The 13,919-nt window shown below is 34.5% G+C and overlaps 1 protein-coding gene across 1 annotated transcript; it reads left to right on the top strand.

Moving 5' to 3' along the window:
• Positions 1–1,214: 1,214 nt before the first annotated feature.
• Positions 1,215–10,089, top strand: LOC113510376 (toll-like receptor 2). Its single transcript, XM_031908831.2, has 3 exons — positions 1,215–1,434; positions 5,366–5,629; positions 7,224–10,089. The coding sequence occupies exons 2-3, from the start codon at positions 5,390–5,392 to the stop codon at positions 9,567–9,569; spliced, it is 2,586 nt and encodes an 861-aa protein (XP_031764691.2). The 5' UTR covers positions 1,215–1,434; positions 5,366–5,389; the 3' UTR covers positions 9,570–10,089.
• The last annotated feature ends 3,830 nt before the right edge of the window (positions 10,090–13,919 follow it).

Raw genomic sequence — 13,919 nt, 5'->3', positions numbered from 1 at the left:
ATAGCACGAGTGGGTTTACCATTCCATTATTACCCATAAAAAAACCTTCCGCCAAGTTTATTTAACCGACTTGATTAGTAATTTAACTGGTTTTTTTTTTAATTTAATCACATTAATATGTAAAAGAAAGAAAGAAAGAAACTTTATTATACAGAAATATACGACTAAACCCATAGAGGGGTCAAAAAAATTATTAAGATGTAATAAAAAAAAATAGATACAAATATAATCATCATCATCCTCCTACCCTTATCCCAATCATTTGTGGTCGGCGTAATATGATTTTATCCATATTACAAAAAGATTGGTTTTTAGTTTTACGCCCGGTCGCCTGCCTGATGTCAACCCTCTTTGGGAATTCATACAAATATAATAAAGAATATAAAATAATAAAAAAATCATCAAATAGCGTATAATATAAAACTTTTCTCAAGAAAGTATTCATAGGAGAAAATACGATAATACCAGAAAATTCGGTAGAAAATATGTACAATTAACGATGAAATAAAACAGTAAAGCAAAACGAACTTTGGATTTCGAAATCAGGTCGATTACTTTCTCACGTGGAAGAAAGGGATTGGTATTAATGGGAACTAAGAAACCCATTGCTAGCAATATACCCAGTCAGGTCCACTTCCTCGTGGTCCTCCCTAGAAACCATCATGCTTAATTCCAAGTAAATTCATCAAGATGGGCTAACAAACCTGCTTCTTTCATCCTCATCTATCGTCTCACACTGGTACTCCGCCAACATATACCGTTAGCATAGGCGGAATTACCATTTCATTATCACCTATTAAAATAAACTCGGCATAAATCTAGCTCCATTCTAAATAGGTTTCGACAGGAATGATCGTTTTCTGATCTTCATCATCATCATCATCATCATGCTGAACATAAATCTCCCTCTTGAGGCAGGCGGATTGACAACCGCAATTAGGTTCTGGAGATGTTTTAAGAGGGACGCTGCTGCCCATCTCTCGTCCTCCCTTACAACACCCACGGGAAAGGAAGGGCTGGCCTATTCTATGCCGGGACCGACACGGCTATTTTATAATACTCAGACCTTACAAGTGGATAATCTAAACAATTCTAATTGCGTAAAATGTAAATAGGAATTTCAGTCATAAACGACATTGTCAAATTAGAGCCTCCTTGCCACTTCACGTTATCGCACTAAAGATATCTCGTGCAAATAATCACGGACCAATCGCCGCTTGGGAAACATTGGTAATGATCATTTGATCGTACGCAGCACACGAGTCTATGTTCGGCACGGTTGAATGGAAAATATCGGAGGACATTTAAAAATCTGTGCCCAATAATGGTATAGTTATGTGAAATTTACAATAGTAAACGATATGGTGTTAACAATGACTGCTGGCTAATGTTGGATAAAGGATTTTTTCTCGCACTTCCTTACTAGAAAAACAGGTTTGTTTTTTTTTTATGAATATATATATGATTATGAATGATGTAAGGCCTTTTACTAGTGCGTCGTTTTATGTACGTTTGAATATTTCAAATCGAAGCGTCGGCAATTCTTACGGAGATTATGTAATTTCAACCTCATTTCTCCATTAAAATTACAAAATAATATTAATCAGACAGAAATAAGGAAATGCGAAACGAAACGAAATATTTAAAGAACAATATGAAAGAGAAAGTTAACTCTTTAATAATTTATGACTTTTCAAAGTTCTGCTTTTATTTTAAAAGCATACGGTTATATTTAATGAACAATTTATAAGAAACATAATTGCAACAACACATTGCACTTTCTTCCACGCACAACTATTCTTTGGAATCAACTTCCAGCAGCAGTATTTCCGAACCGATACGACAACATAACCTTCAAGAAAAGAGTATATTCCTTTTTAAAAGGCCGGCAGCACACCTGCAATGCCGTTAGTGTTGTGGGTGATCATGGGCGGCGGTAGTCACTTGCCATCAGGTGAGCCGCATGCTCGTTTGCCCCCTGTGTTGTAAAAAAAAAAAACAAAACTATAGTTTACTACAATGACTTAATTTCATTTCAAAAAATATAAATTTCATTAATATTTTCAAGTTCAGAATTAATATACCTATCCTCATACACTTTCAAAGTCTTTTGTATTTCTTAAGAGTAGGGTTGAGTATTCTAGTAAAAGCATTCCTTTCCCTTGTATCGTGTATAGAATTGAACCTATGATGTGAAAGAAGGTAACGTCGTATACTTCCTCAATATACAGAAGTTTAACGTGATGAATTCGTAAGCACGTATCCAAATGACACCAAACGCTCTGTGTGTTGTCATTTCAGTTTTTAACTAAATCTCCGGTAATAAAAAATACTACTAAGGAACTAAATTGACGGCCTGCGTTAAGCTAGCCACCTGTCAGTGTGAATTGATTTATTTATTCTTTAGTACAAGATATGTATATTCATATAAAGTGGGTATAATGCTAAATATCTATAAATGTTACTTCTTACCCAGTAATATTAGGGATTCACTGGATTCTGATATGCTCGGCGAAGTTTGGACAAATTTTATTCATTAATCCACCAGTAATTTAAACATTACTTTCATAACTACATACGTAAAAAGAAAAAATATCTTAATTTTAAATTAATATCTATTGGATAAAAAGAAGGGTAAAGGACAAACCTGGTTCACTTAGTCCCCGTGTGTAGGTCTTTTGTACGCGTTCTCGTTCTCTCTTCTAAATATCCAACAATTTTGTTGATTTTGCTTAAGTATCACTGTATGTTGCGCGGAGATCGCGGCTCATTGAATAATTCGCAACTGGTGGAGATTTTTCGTGATCTTGGCGGAACTTGATCAGCTCGACACGCAGTTGGATTATAGACTGATTTTGTCCATCTACCCCCCCAATGTGATCCCAGATTCGATAGGAAATATGGATAGGCAAGGAGGATAGAAGGATATTGCGTTCGGAAATGTTTAAAGCATATACAAATGATGAGATTATATATACCAATATCACTTTACAGTATAATAAAATACTGAAATAATTAACAAACAAATTTCTTATGAACTGTATCAAATGTTCCGTTCACTAATACACCTTAAATTCTCATTTTTGATCATCTTTAAGGCACAGTATCATGGGCGAAACAGTATACTCTGTTATGTCACATAGCACTGCTCATGTCTATAGGCGACGGTTACCAATTTCCATCAGGTGGGTCGCCAGCTTCATTGCTATTCTAATTTGCATAAAAAAGACCTAATTTGTAAGTATGTTTTTTCAGATAAAAAAAAAAATTCCAATCAGTTTAAAACTGAAGGAATTGTGAATTAACAAACAAACAAAAAAATACAACCGAATTGTTCTCAATTTTATTTTTATTATTATTCGGTTATTTTTTTTTCCTCAGTCTTTTTTAAGTCGATTGAAAAATATGACTTTGTCATTCTTCTCAGTACTGGGATATTGTTACGTATATACATTCTTAAAGCATTCGAATAACATTTCCTACGATATTTTATTACGAGAGACTATTTATCTTACAATTATGATAACGTTTACAACATCCGCTTATCAATTTACAAACTTCGTAAGATTTCGTTGTAGTTTAATTGAAATATCCACGAATTAGTGTTTACAGCTTCCTAACACGGCTACGTGCTCCACGTGTGCTTACACAGTCGCCTTTTAGAAAGTACTCAGTTTTTTTTTGATGGGTGAAAATGGTATGGTAACCCCGCCTGCGCTAACGGGATACGCTGGCGGAGCACCAGTGAAGGGTGATAGATGAGAATGAAAACAGGCCAGTTAGCCCATCATGATGAACTCATCAGGAATTAACCACGATAGTTTCCAGAGGGAACCGCGAGGAGTTCGACCTGGTTGGCTATATTGCTAGCAATGGGATTCTCAGTCTCCATTACTAACAATCCCTTTCCCCCCAGAAAGTACTCGGTTAATTTACTTTTGCTAATGCTTATTTACTTTGATAATATTAAACATATATTTCAACGCGTTATAAAATAAAATTTAGTAGTGTATACAAAGATACAGGATAATCTAACCGGAGGGAGACTTTGTACAAAAGTCGTTTGCTTGGCTACCTCTGTCCCATTCGTGTTTCAACCGTAAAACAGTTGTGTTTGCATGGCTGTGTTTCGGTTTGAAGGGTGGGATATGGCGTGAATTTACAGGGTACAGAGGAATAACACCTGAGTCCTCAGGAATGGCAACGCATGGGGTGTATCATGGGCGAAACAGTATACTCTGTTACGTCCATGGTACTGCTCATGTCTATAGGCGACGGTTACCACTTTCCATCAGGTGGGCCGTCAGCTTGTTTGCCATTCTAAGTTGTATAAAAAAAAAAAAACCTAATGTATATTAATATATCTAATTAATTTATTGAACGTATTATTATTTGGTAAATAATATAGTATATACCTTGTGATCTCTCAGGATGAGCCACCCTTTTTTCCCCATGGGTATCAATAAGAGGCGACTAAGGGAACTTAATGCTCGAGGAATGGGCAGCAGCGTCTTTCTAAACATCACTAAAGCTCAACTGCGGTTGCTAATCCATCTGTCAAGCGTGGCAACCAGTAGCAAAAGTCACCTTTCGAGGAAGGCCAATGTTCAGCATTGGACAGTAGACGGCTGATATGTTGATGTTGATGATAGTATAGAACTCATTATCAGGACTATTCTCCAGAAATCATCACAGTGTATTTTATAATAGATATTATTCGTATCGAATGATGAAATGACGGTTACTTTCTATCACCTGATGGAAACCTGACCAGAGGGAGACTTTGTACAAAAGTCCATTGCTTGGGCATCTCTGTCCCATTCGTGTTTCAACTGTGAAGCAGTTGTGTTTACATGGCTGTTTCGGTTTCAAAGGTGGGATATGGCGTGAATTTACAGGGTACAGAGGAATAACACCTGAGTCCTCAGGAATGGCAACGCATGGGGAGGTATCATGGGCGAAACAGTATACTCTGTTATGTTCATGGTACTGCTCATGTCTATAGGCGACGGTTACCACTTTCCATCAGGTGGACCGTTAGCTTATTTGCCATTCTAAATTGTATAAAAAAACCTAACCCATTGGATACGGGGGAAAATAATTGTTAGTAATGAGGTTTAACAAGCCCATTGCTAACAATAGCTGTATCAGGTTGACCTCCACGCGGTTCCCCCTGGAAACCATCGTGGCTGATTCTAGTGTAATTTGTCACGATGGGCTAACTGACCTGTTTTCATCATCACCTATCATCCTTCACTGGTACCCCGCCGGTGTATACCGATAGCGCGGGTGGGGTTACCATTCCATTATCATCCATTAAAAAAAACCATTGGATACTCCAAAATAAAAATATGTTTAATTTTAGATTTATACAAGTACGACTCAAGACATGATATACGCAAGTTATCTCTGGCTGCTTCTGTGCTACGCTCAAAATGCTAGGAGTAACCTTGACGAGGAGAGCGTGGAGGAGCTGTCGAACCGATTCCTCGGGCGGGGCACCCCGCAGTGGCACTCGCTCCCCATCCGCCTGGACGTAGACCGGGCGTCTGGTTGCCTCTGCCGGTCCACGTATAACCGTAAAGTGATCGTTTGCTTTGGGAACTATAACTGCAAAAAAATTCCACGGGTATGTTCGTGTTGCTATTATAATTTGTACTAACATTATAAAGAGGATTTGTTATTTGTTTGTAATAGAGAAACCCAAAAACTACTCAATTAATTTTAAAAACTCTTTCACCTATAGAAAACTACATTATCAGTAAGTTTTCTTTTATAGAACTTTGAACGGCAAACAAACTGACGGCCCGCCTGATAGAAAGTGGTAACCGTCGCCTAGCACCTCTGCCCTATTCGTGTTTCAACCGTAAAGCAGTTGTGTTTGCATGGCTGTGTTTCGGTTTGAAGAGTTGGATATGGCAATGAAATTACAGAATACAGAGGCATAACAGTCCTGAAGAATGACAACTCATGAAGGGCGTATATAGTCTGTTATGTCCATGGTACTGTTCATATCTATACAGCTACCACTTTCCAGCAGATGGGCCGTCAGTTTTTGTCCAATTCTAAGTTGCACAAAAAAAATACGAACTTATTTGCCTTTGTATTAAGCTTTATTTAAACAGACTATGCCTAGTATTTGAAATAGTCGAGTCGCACTCCACAGGGCGGCAGGTTTTATTTCTGCTAAAAATAACAATCAAACTAATCGCTCGCCTGATGGATAATAATAATGACCACCTATTGACACAGCAGTGATAACACCTATACATCACTGAACTTAATATACAGCACATGGTAAAGAAAATCTAGCCTAATAGGAGACAGGCGTGACAGATATGTATGTATGTATGTATGGTAAAGAAAGTCCTTTTATATTGCTTCATGCTATTATATATTAAAAAACTAATGTGTGACGTTTATATGTAGAATTGGATGTTACACTAGCTATCTTAACCTTCACCAAAACACAATAATGCACGCACTGTTATTTTAGGAGGAAGGATTTATAATTATAAGGAAAGGAAAATATTTATATTAAAGATAAGCTAAGAGAGTTACAAAAATTCCACTATCATTAACTAAAATGGTTTGGAGAAATTTGACAGCCCAAATGCATCCCCTAAAGGTAGAAACAGTATTATAATAAAATAAATTCTTAAAATCATTAAGCGAAATTTCTAATGTAAGTAGTATATTAATTTAACATTTATTATATAAGTAGGTAGGTATTATATGTATTTATAATGTATGTATTTATGTAATATTTTATTATATATTTTAATATTTTATTTAACTGTATATTTGTTTATGTATTAATAGTTGTAGCACTTCAGCTGCCCGCTAACGACATGCTTTCTTACTGTACTGGGTTGATTGTTGGAAGAGATCTCTGTCAGAGATAAGTCCACCCTTGCTCACAACATTTATAAATACATTATTTTATATGTAACTTACAAGTGCAATAAAGAATATATATATATAAACTGCAAAAATACTGTGACAACTTTAGAAATGCAAGCTTACATACAGTGCTACTCCTTAGGGCTAAGATAACTGACTTTATCATTCTTCGAACCATAACAATCAACATCATGGTCGATCCAAATAATAAACATATACACGCAATGCTCTATCGTATAATAATGACTAACTAAAATGGAATAATTAATAGTTTATACAAAACAAAATTAAAACTTCATATTAAAATTGTATTGTTACAGGTCAAGATGAAAAGTGATCTTCTAAAAGTAAGAACAACTTCCATAACAAGCGTACACATTGGAGATCTCGACGTTTTTTATTATTTGAAGATATTAGAAATAGAGGCGAATCATCAGTTAACTTATATAGAACCTGGGTCCTTTCGGAATTTGAGCAACCTGGAACACCTATCTATATCCTACAACACAGCCCTCTATACAATAGGTAACAGAACATTTGAAGGATTGAGAAATCTCAGAAATCTAACATTAGTAAATAATGGATTCACAAATATACGACTTCTGACACCGGCATTGATACCGAGTATTCTTCCATCATTAAAGTGGTTGGATTTATCTAAGAATAATTTAGAAGAAATTCCCGAGGATGCTTTTGTGCCAATGCAAGGAACTTTATTACAAAAGTTGGATGTTTGTTTATGTCGACTGGACTTCATTCATCCTAACAGTTTTCTACCGTTGAAGGAATTGAAAAAGTTGCATATTGGAGAAAATGATTTGGATCCGTCCTTAATAGGCAATTTTCTAGCCAAAATGTCACAATCTAATATTAATTTAAGTTACCTTGATTTATCTGGTATGGGTTTCAGAAAATATCCACCAAAGGAACTTATGTATATAATTGCTCAAACAACCATTAAAACACTTATTCTAGCTCAAAACCAATTCGAAATCATTCCTGATGATGCATTCCCTGAAATGGTTAATATAGAACTATTAGATTTAAGGAAAGTATTTGCTATTTCAATAGGATCTAATACTTTTGAACCTCGTAAATTTCCGAATCTCAAAATTTTACTACTAGGAGGTAACAATTTACCTGGTGTACATAAAAAGCCATTATCTAGCCAATTACTACTTTTAGATTTATCTAATAATAAAGGTAACTCTGAAAATCCGATGTATTATGAAATTGATCAAGATGCGTTCTTGGGGACTAAAAGTTTAAAAATATTAAATATTGGATTTAACATGATAAAATCTATACACAATTACACGTTTCGCGGTTTAGATAATTTAAAAATGTTAAATATGGAGAACGGTACATTATATTATATTGGACCTGGCACGTTTAAATATACTAAACATCTAGAAATACTTAATTTAGCAAATAATCCTTTAAATGTAAACGGAAACAACTTTACTAGTGCCCAATTTGAGGGTTTGAATAAGTTGGAAGTTTTAATATTATCAAATTGTGGTATTACAAATTTTAATGATGACGATAACATTTTTGAGATGATGCCAATGTTATTACATCTAATACTAAGGAATAATCAACTGTATTTCATTACTGCTGAAACATTGAAGCCATTAAAATGTTTGCAAGTTCTGGACTTGAGTGAAAATCTTTTGATATCATGGTGGAAACCTCTATTCTTAGCTGCAGGAGTTAAGCCACTACAACTGTATTTAACGAACAATAAGATCTCCCATTTCACTATCAGCATGATACAAGATATAAGTTATCTGCTAGAGGACAGACATAATCGAACAGTAGAAATTGATCTTATGAACAATGTTTTCACATGTGATTGTAGTACAATGTATGAGACTGCGTTGTGGTTAGAAATGAATGGATCTGCACCACTGAGACAGTATTTTTCTCACTCTAAATTTCAATGCAATAGTCCAGACGTCTGGGAATCTTTTAGAGTAAGTAATTATATGGAATCTATGAAAAAGTCACACTGTTATGTTTATAAAAAAATCTCGAATGTAATAATTCTTGTTTGGACCGCACCTTCTTTGGTTACCTTAATTTTAATAGCAATTATAGGATTATTTCTATATAAATATAGAGTCTATATTAAATACTGGATATTTTTAGCTAAATTAGCATTAGGTAGAACATTTATAAGAAATTCTCTGAAGGCTGATAAATGTGAGCCCAAGAAATATAAGTATGATGCATTTGTTTCTTACTCTAATGAGGATAGAGAATTCATTTCAGAGGTTATAACTCAATTAGAGAAGAGTCCGCCTTATTTGAAACTCTGTATTTACGAGCGAGACTTCGAAATCGGTTCGTTTATTTCAGAGTCTGTATTGTCAAGTATTAATGAAAGTAAATTTGTGGTGCTGGTGATTAGCACCAATTTTGCAAGATCTCAGTGGTGCCGATGGGAAACGCAGCTAGCTGAATACCATAGAATATTTCTTGAAGACGGCACCAACTATGATCCACTTATACTTATAAAAATAGGGGAAATAGAGAGCAAATATTTAACAGCAACTCTTAAATTTTTAATGAAAACAAAAGTTTATCATACATGGGATGAAAATAACAGGGAAGAATTTTGGATAAAACTACGAAATGTCTTAACAAAAGATGTACACATATGAACAAAATATTGAGTTTAATATACAAATTCATCCGAAAATTTAACCACTTTCAAAACATGGGATGTTGGTCAAATTCGAGCCATAATACTATTCAAAGAACTTTGTGAAGTCAACAGAACATTTATCATAAATTATTTAATACTTATAAATGAATATATCAAGCGAAAAACAATGTACAAAATTTTATGACAATAAACACTTACATATCTGTAATATAACAACAGTTTGTTTGTAAATTCCAACGAGAAAATCACCCTCCTGCATTGGGTATTAACTCTGGTATATCGCTTAATTTATTTATTCTTTATTGCACAATAAAATTCGTAAAAATGGCCAGCTTAGCTGAGTTTAGCTTCAGTCACAAGTCAAGACTGTTACGCCAGGGTACAATAAGGTCATACGCCAACTACCTACTTATTTGTAAATTAAAAAAATATATAAAAATTGTTTTTTCTTTTAATTTTTACCGAGTAACGGTAAAATCATTTCCCGCCACCGCACCGACCACGCATACCTTTAAAACCACAAAAGTTTCGTTTGTTTAACACTTGGGTTTGTGTATTGTTTGTTTATTGATTCAATATATTATTACACAGAGATACCTATGCAAAATAGTTTTTTAAATTGCGGCATTTGAAACGCAGAAATTCTACAAGTGTTATGGGGACCTATGGGTCGGGTACGGATCATAAATATTAGTTTGACTAATTATAATTTTTTTTTTTAATTAAAACATTCATCACCATTTCGGCTATTATCCGTCCACTGCTGGACATAAGCCTCCCCCATAGACTGCCATAAAGGATGGTCCTGAGCCACCTGCAACCACTGACTGCCTGCAATGCATTTCAGGTCGTCACTCCATCTAGTAGGGGGTCGTCTTACACTGCGTTTGCTCATGTGCGGTCGCCACTTAAGAAACTTTGTTCCTCATCGGTTGTCGGTTCTTCGAGCTATGTGACCAGCCCATTGCCACTTCAGCTTGCTTCTCCTTCTGGCTATGTCGGTTATTTTGGTTCTTTTGCGGATATGCTCGTTTCGAATACTATCATACAAAGAGACTCCGAGCATAGCCATAGCTCACTGAGTAACTTGTAGCTTTTGCAAACGGGCAATCGTGTAGGATCACGTTTCGGTTCCATAAGACATCATAAAATTAATACATTATTGTAATTCAAATGTATGTAGATAAGTATGTAATAAATAAAATAATTGTATGTTTTTAAAAAGTATTTTTAAATTATTTTCAAGAAAATAATTTTCTTGATTTTTTTTAATTCAAACAAAAATACAAAAAGGTTTTAAAAAGAAAAAGAAGTATTTAAATATAAGATGCAAAATATTTATTACCACAATAACTTCTTAAAATAAACTACCTCATTATTATTTCGAAGCATTTGGCGTTCCATTGTTTCTGCCTACCGTAATGGGAGACAAGCGTGACAGATATATGTATATATATATATGTATATATTATTATTTCACTGATTTTAACACTAGTATTTGTTCAAAGAGTTCATCTTTTATGTTCCCTTTATTCATATGTGGTTGTTTACTACTTTCTTCTTCTTCTTCTTCTCTTCTTCGATTACTCGTATTGCTTGAATGGTGTAGTGTGAGATTATTGTTACAGAACATCTTAAGTAAAAGTAAAGTAAGTTTATGTTTAGATACGTGGTTTAAATAAATAAATAAAAAGAAAAATATAACGGGAATAGCAGATGTTGTTTAATCTTCCTTCAGTTAAGCTAAGTGGTTCTTTTTGAACCGACATTAAAAAGAATGTGTTTCTCAGTTCAATTGTTTTTTTTTATGTTTGTTACCACATAACTCCGTCATTTTAAAACCGATTTGGAAAATTCTTTTTTTATCTGAAAGCATATACTTACAGATTAGTCCCATAGAAATTTTATCAAAATCGGTTTAGGAGTTTAGTTTTTAAATCAAAATTACTGGTTTTGCCCCACAATTGAAGTCGATTTTCTTTTGTGGAACAAAATTTTTATTATTGACTTGTAATATAATTGAGTTTTTTTTTTTTTTATACAACTTATAATGGCAAACAAGTTGACGGTCCACCTGATGGAAAGTGGTAACCGTCACCTATAGACATAAGCAGTACCGTGGACATAACAGAGTATACTGTTTCGCCCATGATACCACCCATGCGTTGCCATTCCTGAGGACTCAGGTGTTATTCCTCTGTACCCAGTAAATTCACGCCATATCCCACCCTTCAAACCGAAACATAGCCTTGCAGGTATCCAAGCAATCGACTTTTGTACAAAGTCTCCCTTTAATTCAATTATACTAAAAGTAAAAAATTAGTATTTTATTTTTGACACTATGAACGCAAAATCACTGTAGCCTTGATTAGGTAACGACATACATAACATGACATCAGACTATTTGAATATAAGTAGTTTCGTTTTTAATTTAAAAAAAAAACATGTTAATTGGACTCGATGGTTATATAAAGGATTTTGAAAGTTTGTTTATGGCCTCCACAATGTTTTTTTTTCCTTGAGAAAGTTTAATATTGAAAAACGAAAGTGCATTCAAGTTTATTTGTCCACCAGGCAATATCCAATGTAGTTTCACCAGACTTTCTAGCTTGCAATCGCCGAAGGAAACACATCTATACAAACAAGTGGGACATAGACTCTATGCATACAAGTTAATTTTCGCATTTGCGTTCAATATTTGTACGGTTTCCACCATTATTGCTAATGGCTCGTGTATAAATACATATTTGCTTTCTTAACTTCTTACGGCGGTATCTTTAACTACAATATAACTATATAATATATGAATGCGTACAAACACAAAGACACACAGCGAGAGACACGCATGCATCTACAGACACACGCATACATACACGCACACATACTCCCACACACACACACGCGCGCGCGCACACACATACGCGCGCGCACACACACACGCGCGCGCACACACACACGCACGCACACACAACTTCCAGATTAAATTATAATTTATTATCTTTTCCTATAAATTGTATTTATTACATTGAATTCACTTATTATATTACAAGTACTTAGTAAGTAAGCCTGCCGAGTGAGGCCCTGGTGACCTGTAATACAGGTATTCTCATACCTATCTCAGGCACCAGTCTCTCACAATTATATTTATAATTTAATTACTTTAATATAAACATGTCTCATTGTATATCACTGTGATGAATTGTGAAGAGAAAATAAATCTATTTATTTATTATTTATTTATATTCAAAAACTAAACATATATACAAAACAATTGTTAGTGATTGTCTATTAAGTAAGACGTATGATGAAACTGAAGATTTATTATTAACAGTATCTTAGGTTACGACTGCCACTTTACAATAACTCATCCATTCCGTACACTCACAAATTACACAGTCAAGATTCACTTGCAAAATATTATTTGGACAAATTGTATTATTGCTGTATTATTAGTACCTTAACTTGTATTGTTTCTTTTGTTTATATATAATTTTGTGTCATTATGCCGTACAGGGAAGAGCACTGCTTGTCCTAAAGTACAGGATTTACCTATTTAGGGAGCAGGGTTTCACCTGTTTAAAAATGTTTGTAACATTTGTTTTGAAATAAACTTATTATTAAACTATTAGCAGTAAGTCGCAGTTTTGTCTACGTGTATTAATTTAAAAATTCTTCTAGTGTCTATCAGTGTGTCAAATATTTAAATTTATTTATACAGAGGAATAACAGAGTCCTCAGGAATGGAAACGCATGGGGGAGATCATGGGCGAAACAGTATACTCTGTTATGTCCATGGTACTGCTCATGTGTATAGGCGACGGTTACCACTTTACATCAGGTAGGTCGTCAGCTTGTGTGCCATTCTAAATTAGATAAAAAACCCTTTCAATGTCCAAATATTCTCACAACTGTTGTGTTTTTTTAATGATTGATAATAGAATGGCACCTCGTCAGTAAAGAATGACAGGTGAGGATTAAAAGGCAGGTTAATGATTCCCAAAGGGGAGCCTGTGGAGGTCGACCTGACAGGGTACATTGCTAATAAAGGGACTTGTAGTCCGCATTACTAAAACTTGTATTAGCAACTATTATATAATCCGGAATTTAATAAGATTTAAAAAATACCTACTCTTTTGAATCACTCAGTCTGGGAGAGCTGATAGATTATTAATTTTTAACCAACTGTATGATTAAGAAAAATGAATGAATAAAGTGAAGTAATTATGGATAGAAAGGTAAGCGGAGGTAAAAGTGCTATAATTGAAAGCTGTAGAATCTTAATAGGGTGCAGGCACCTACAAGAGCAATAAAATTGGTAAAAGTGTTATTGAGCTGTACGGCTTTT

The sequence above is a fragment of the Galleria mellonella genome, unplaced genomic scaffold (assembly GCF_026898425.1).
Source record: "Galleria mellonella isolate WM207_F2 unplaced genomic scaffold, CSIRO_AGI_GalMel_v1 utg284, whole genome shotgun sequence".
Lineage (NCBI taxonomy): Eukaryota > Metazoa > Arthropoda > Insecta > Lepidoptera > Pyralidae > Galleria > Galleria mellonella.
The sequence above is the reverse complement of the archived record's forward strand: the minus strand, read 5'-3'. Positions and strand labels throughout refer to the sequence as shown.

Coding starts and splice junctions, on each gene's coding strand:
- LOC113510376 (XM_031908831.2), top strand. CDS start 5,390: ATGATATACGCAAGTTATCTCTGGCTGCTTCTGTGCTACGCTCAAAAT. Junction 5,630..7,223: donor ACTGCAAAAAAATTCCACGG/GTATGTTCGTGT, acceptor GTATTGTTACAG/GTCAAGATGAAAAGTGATCT.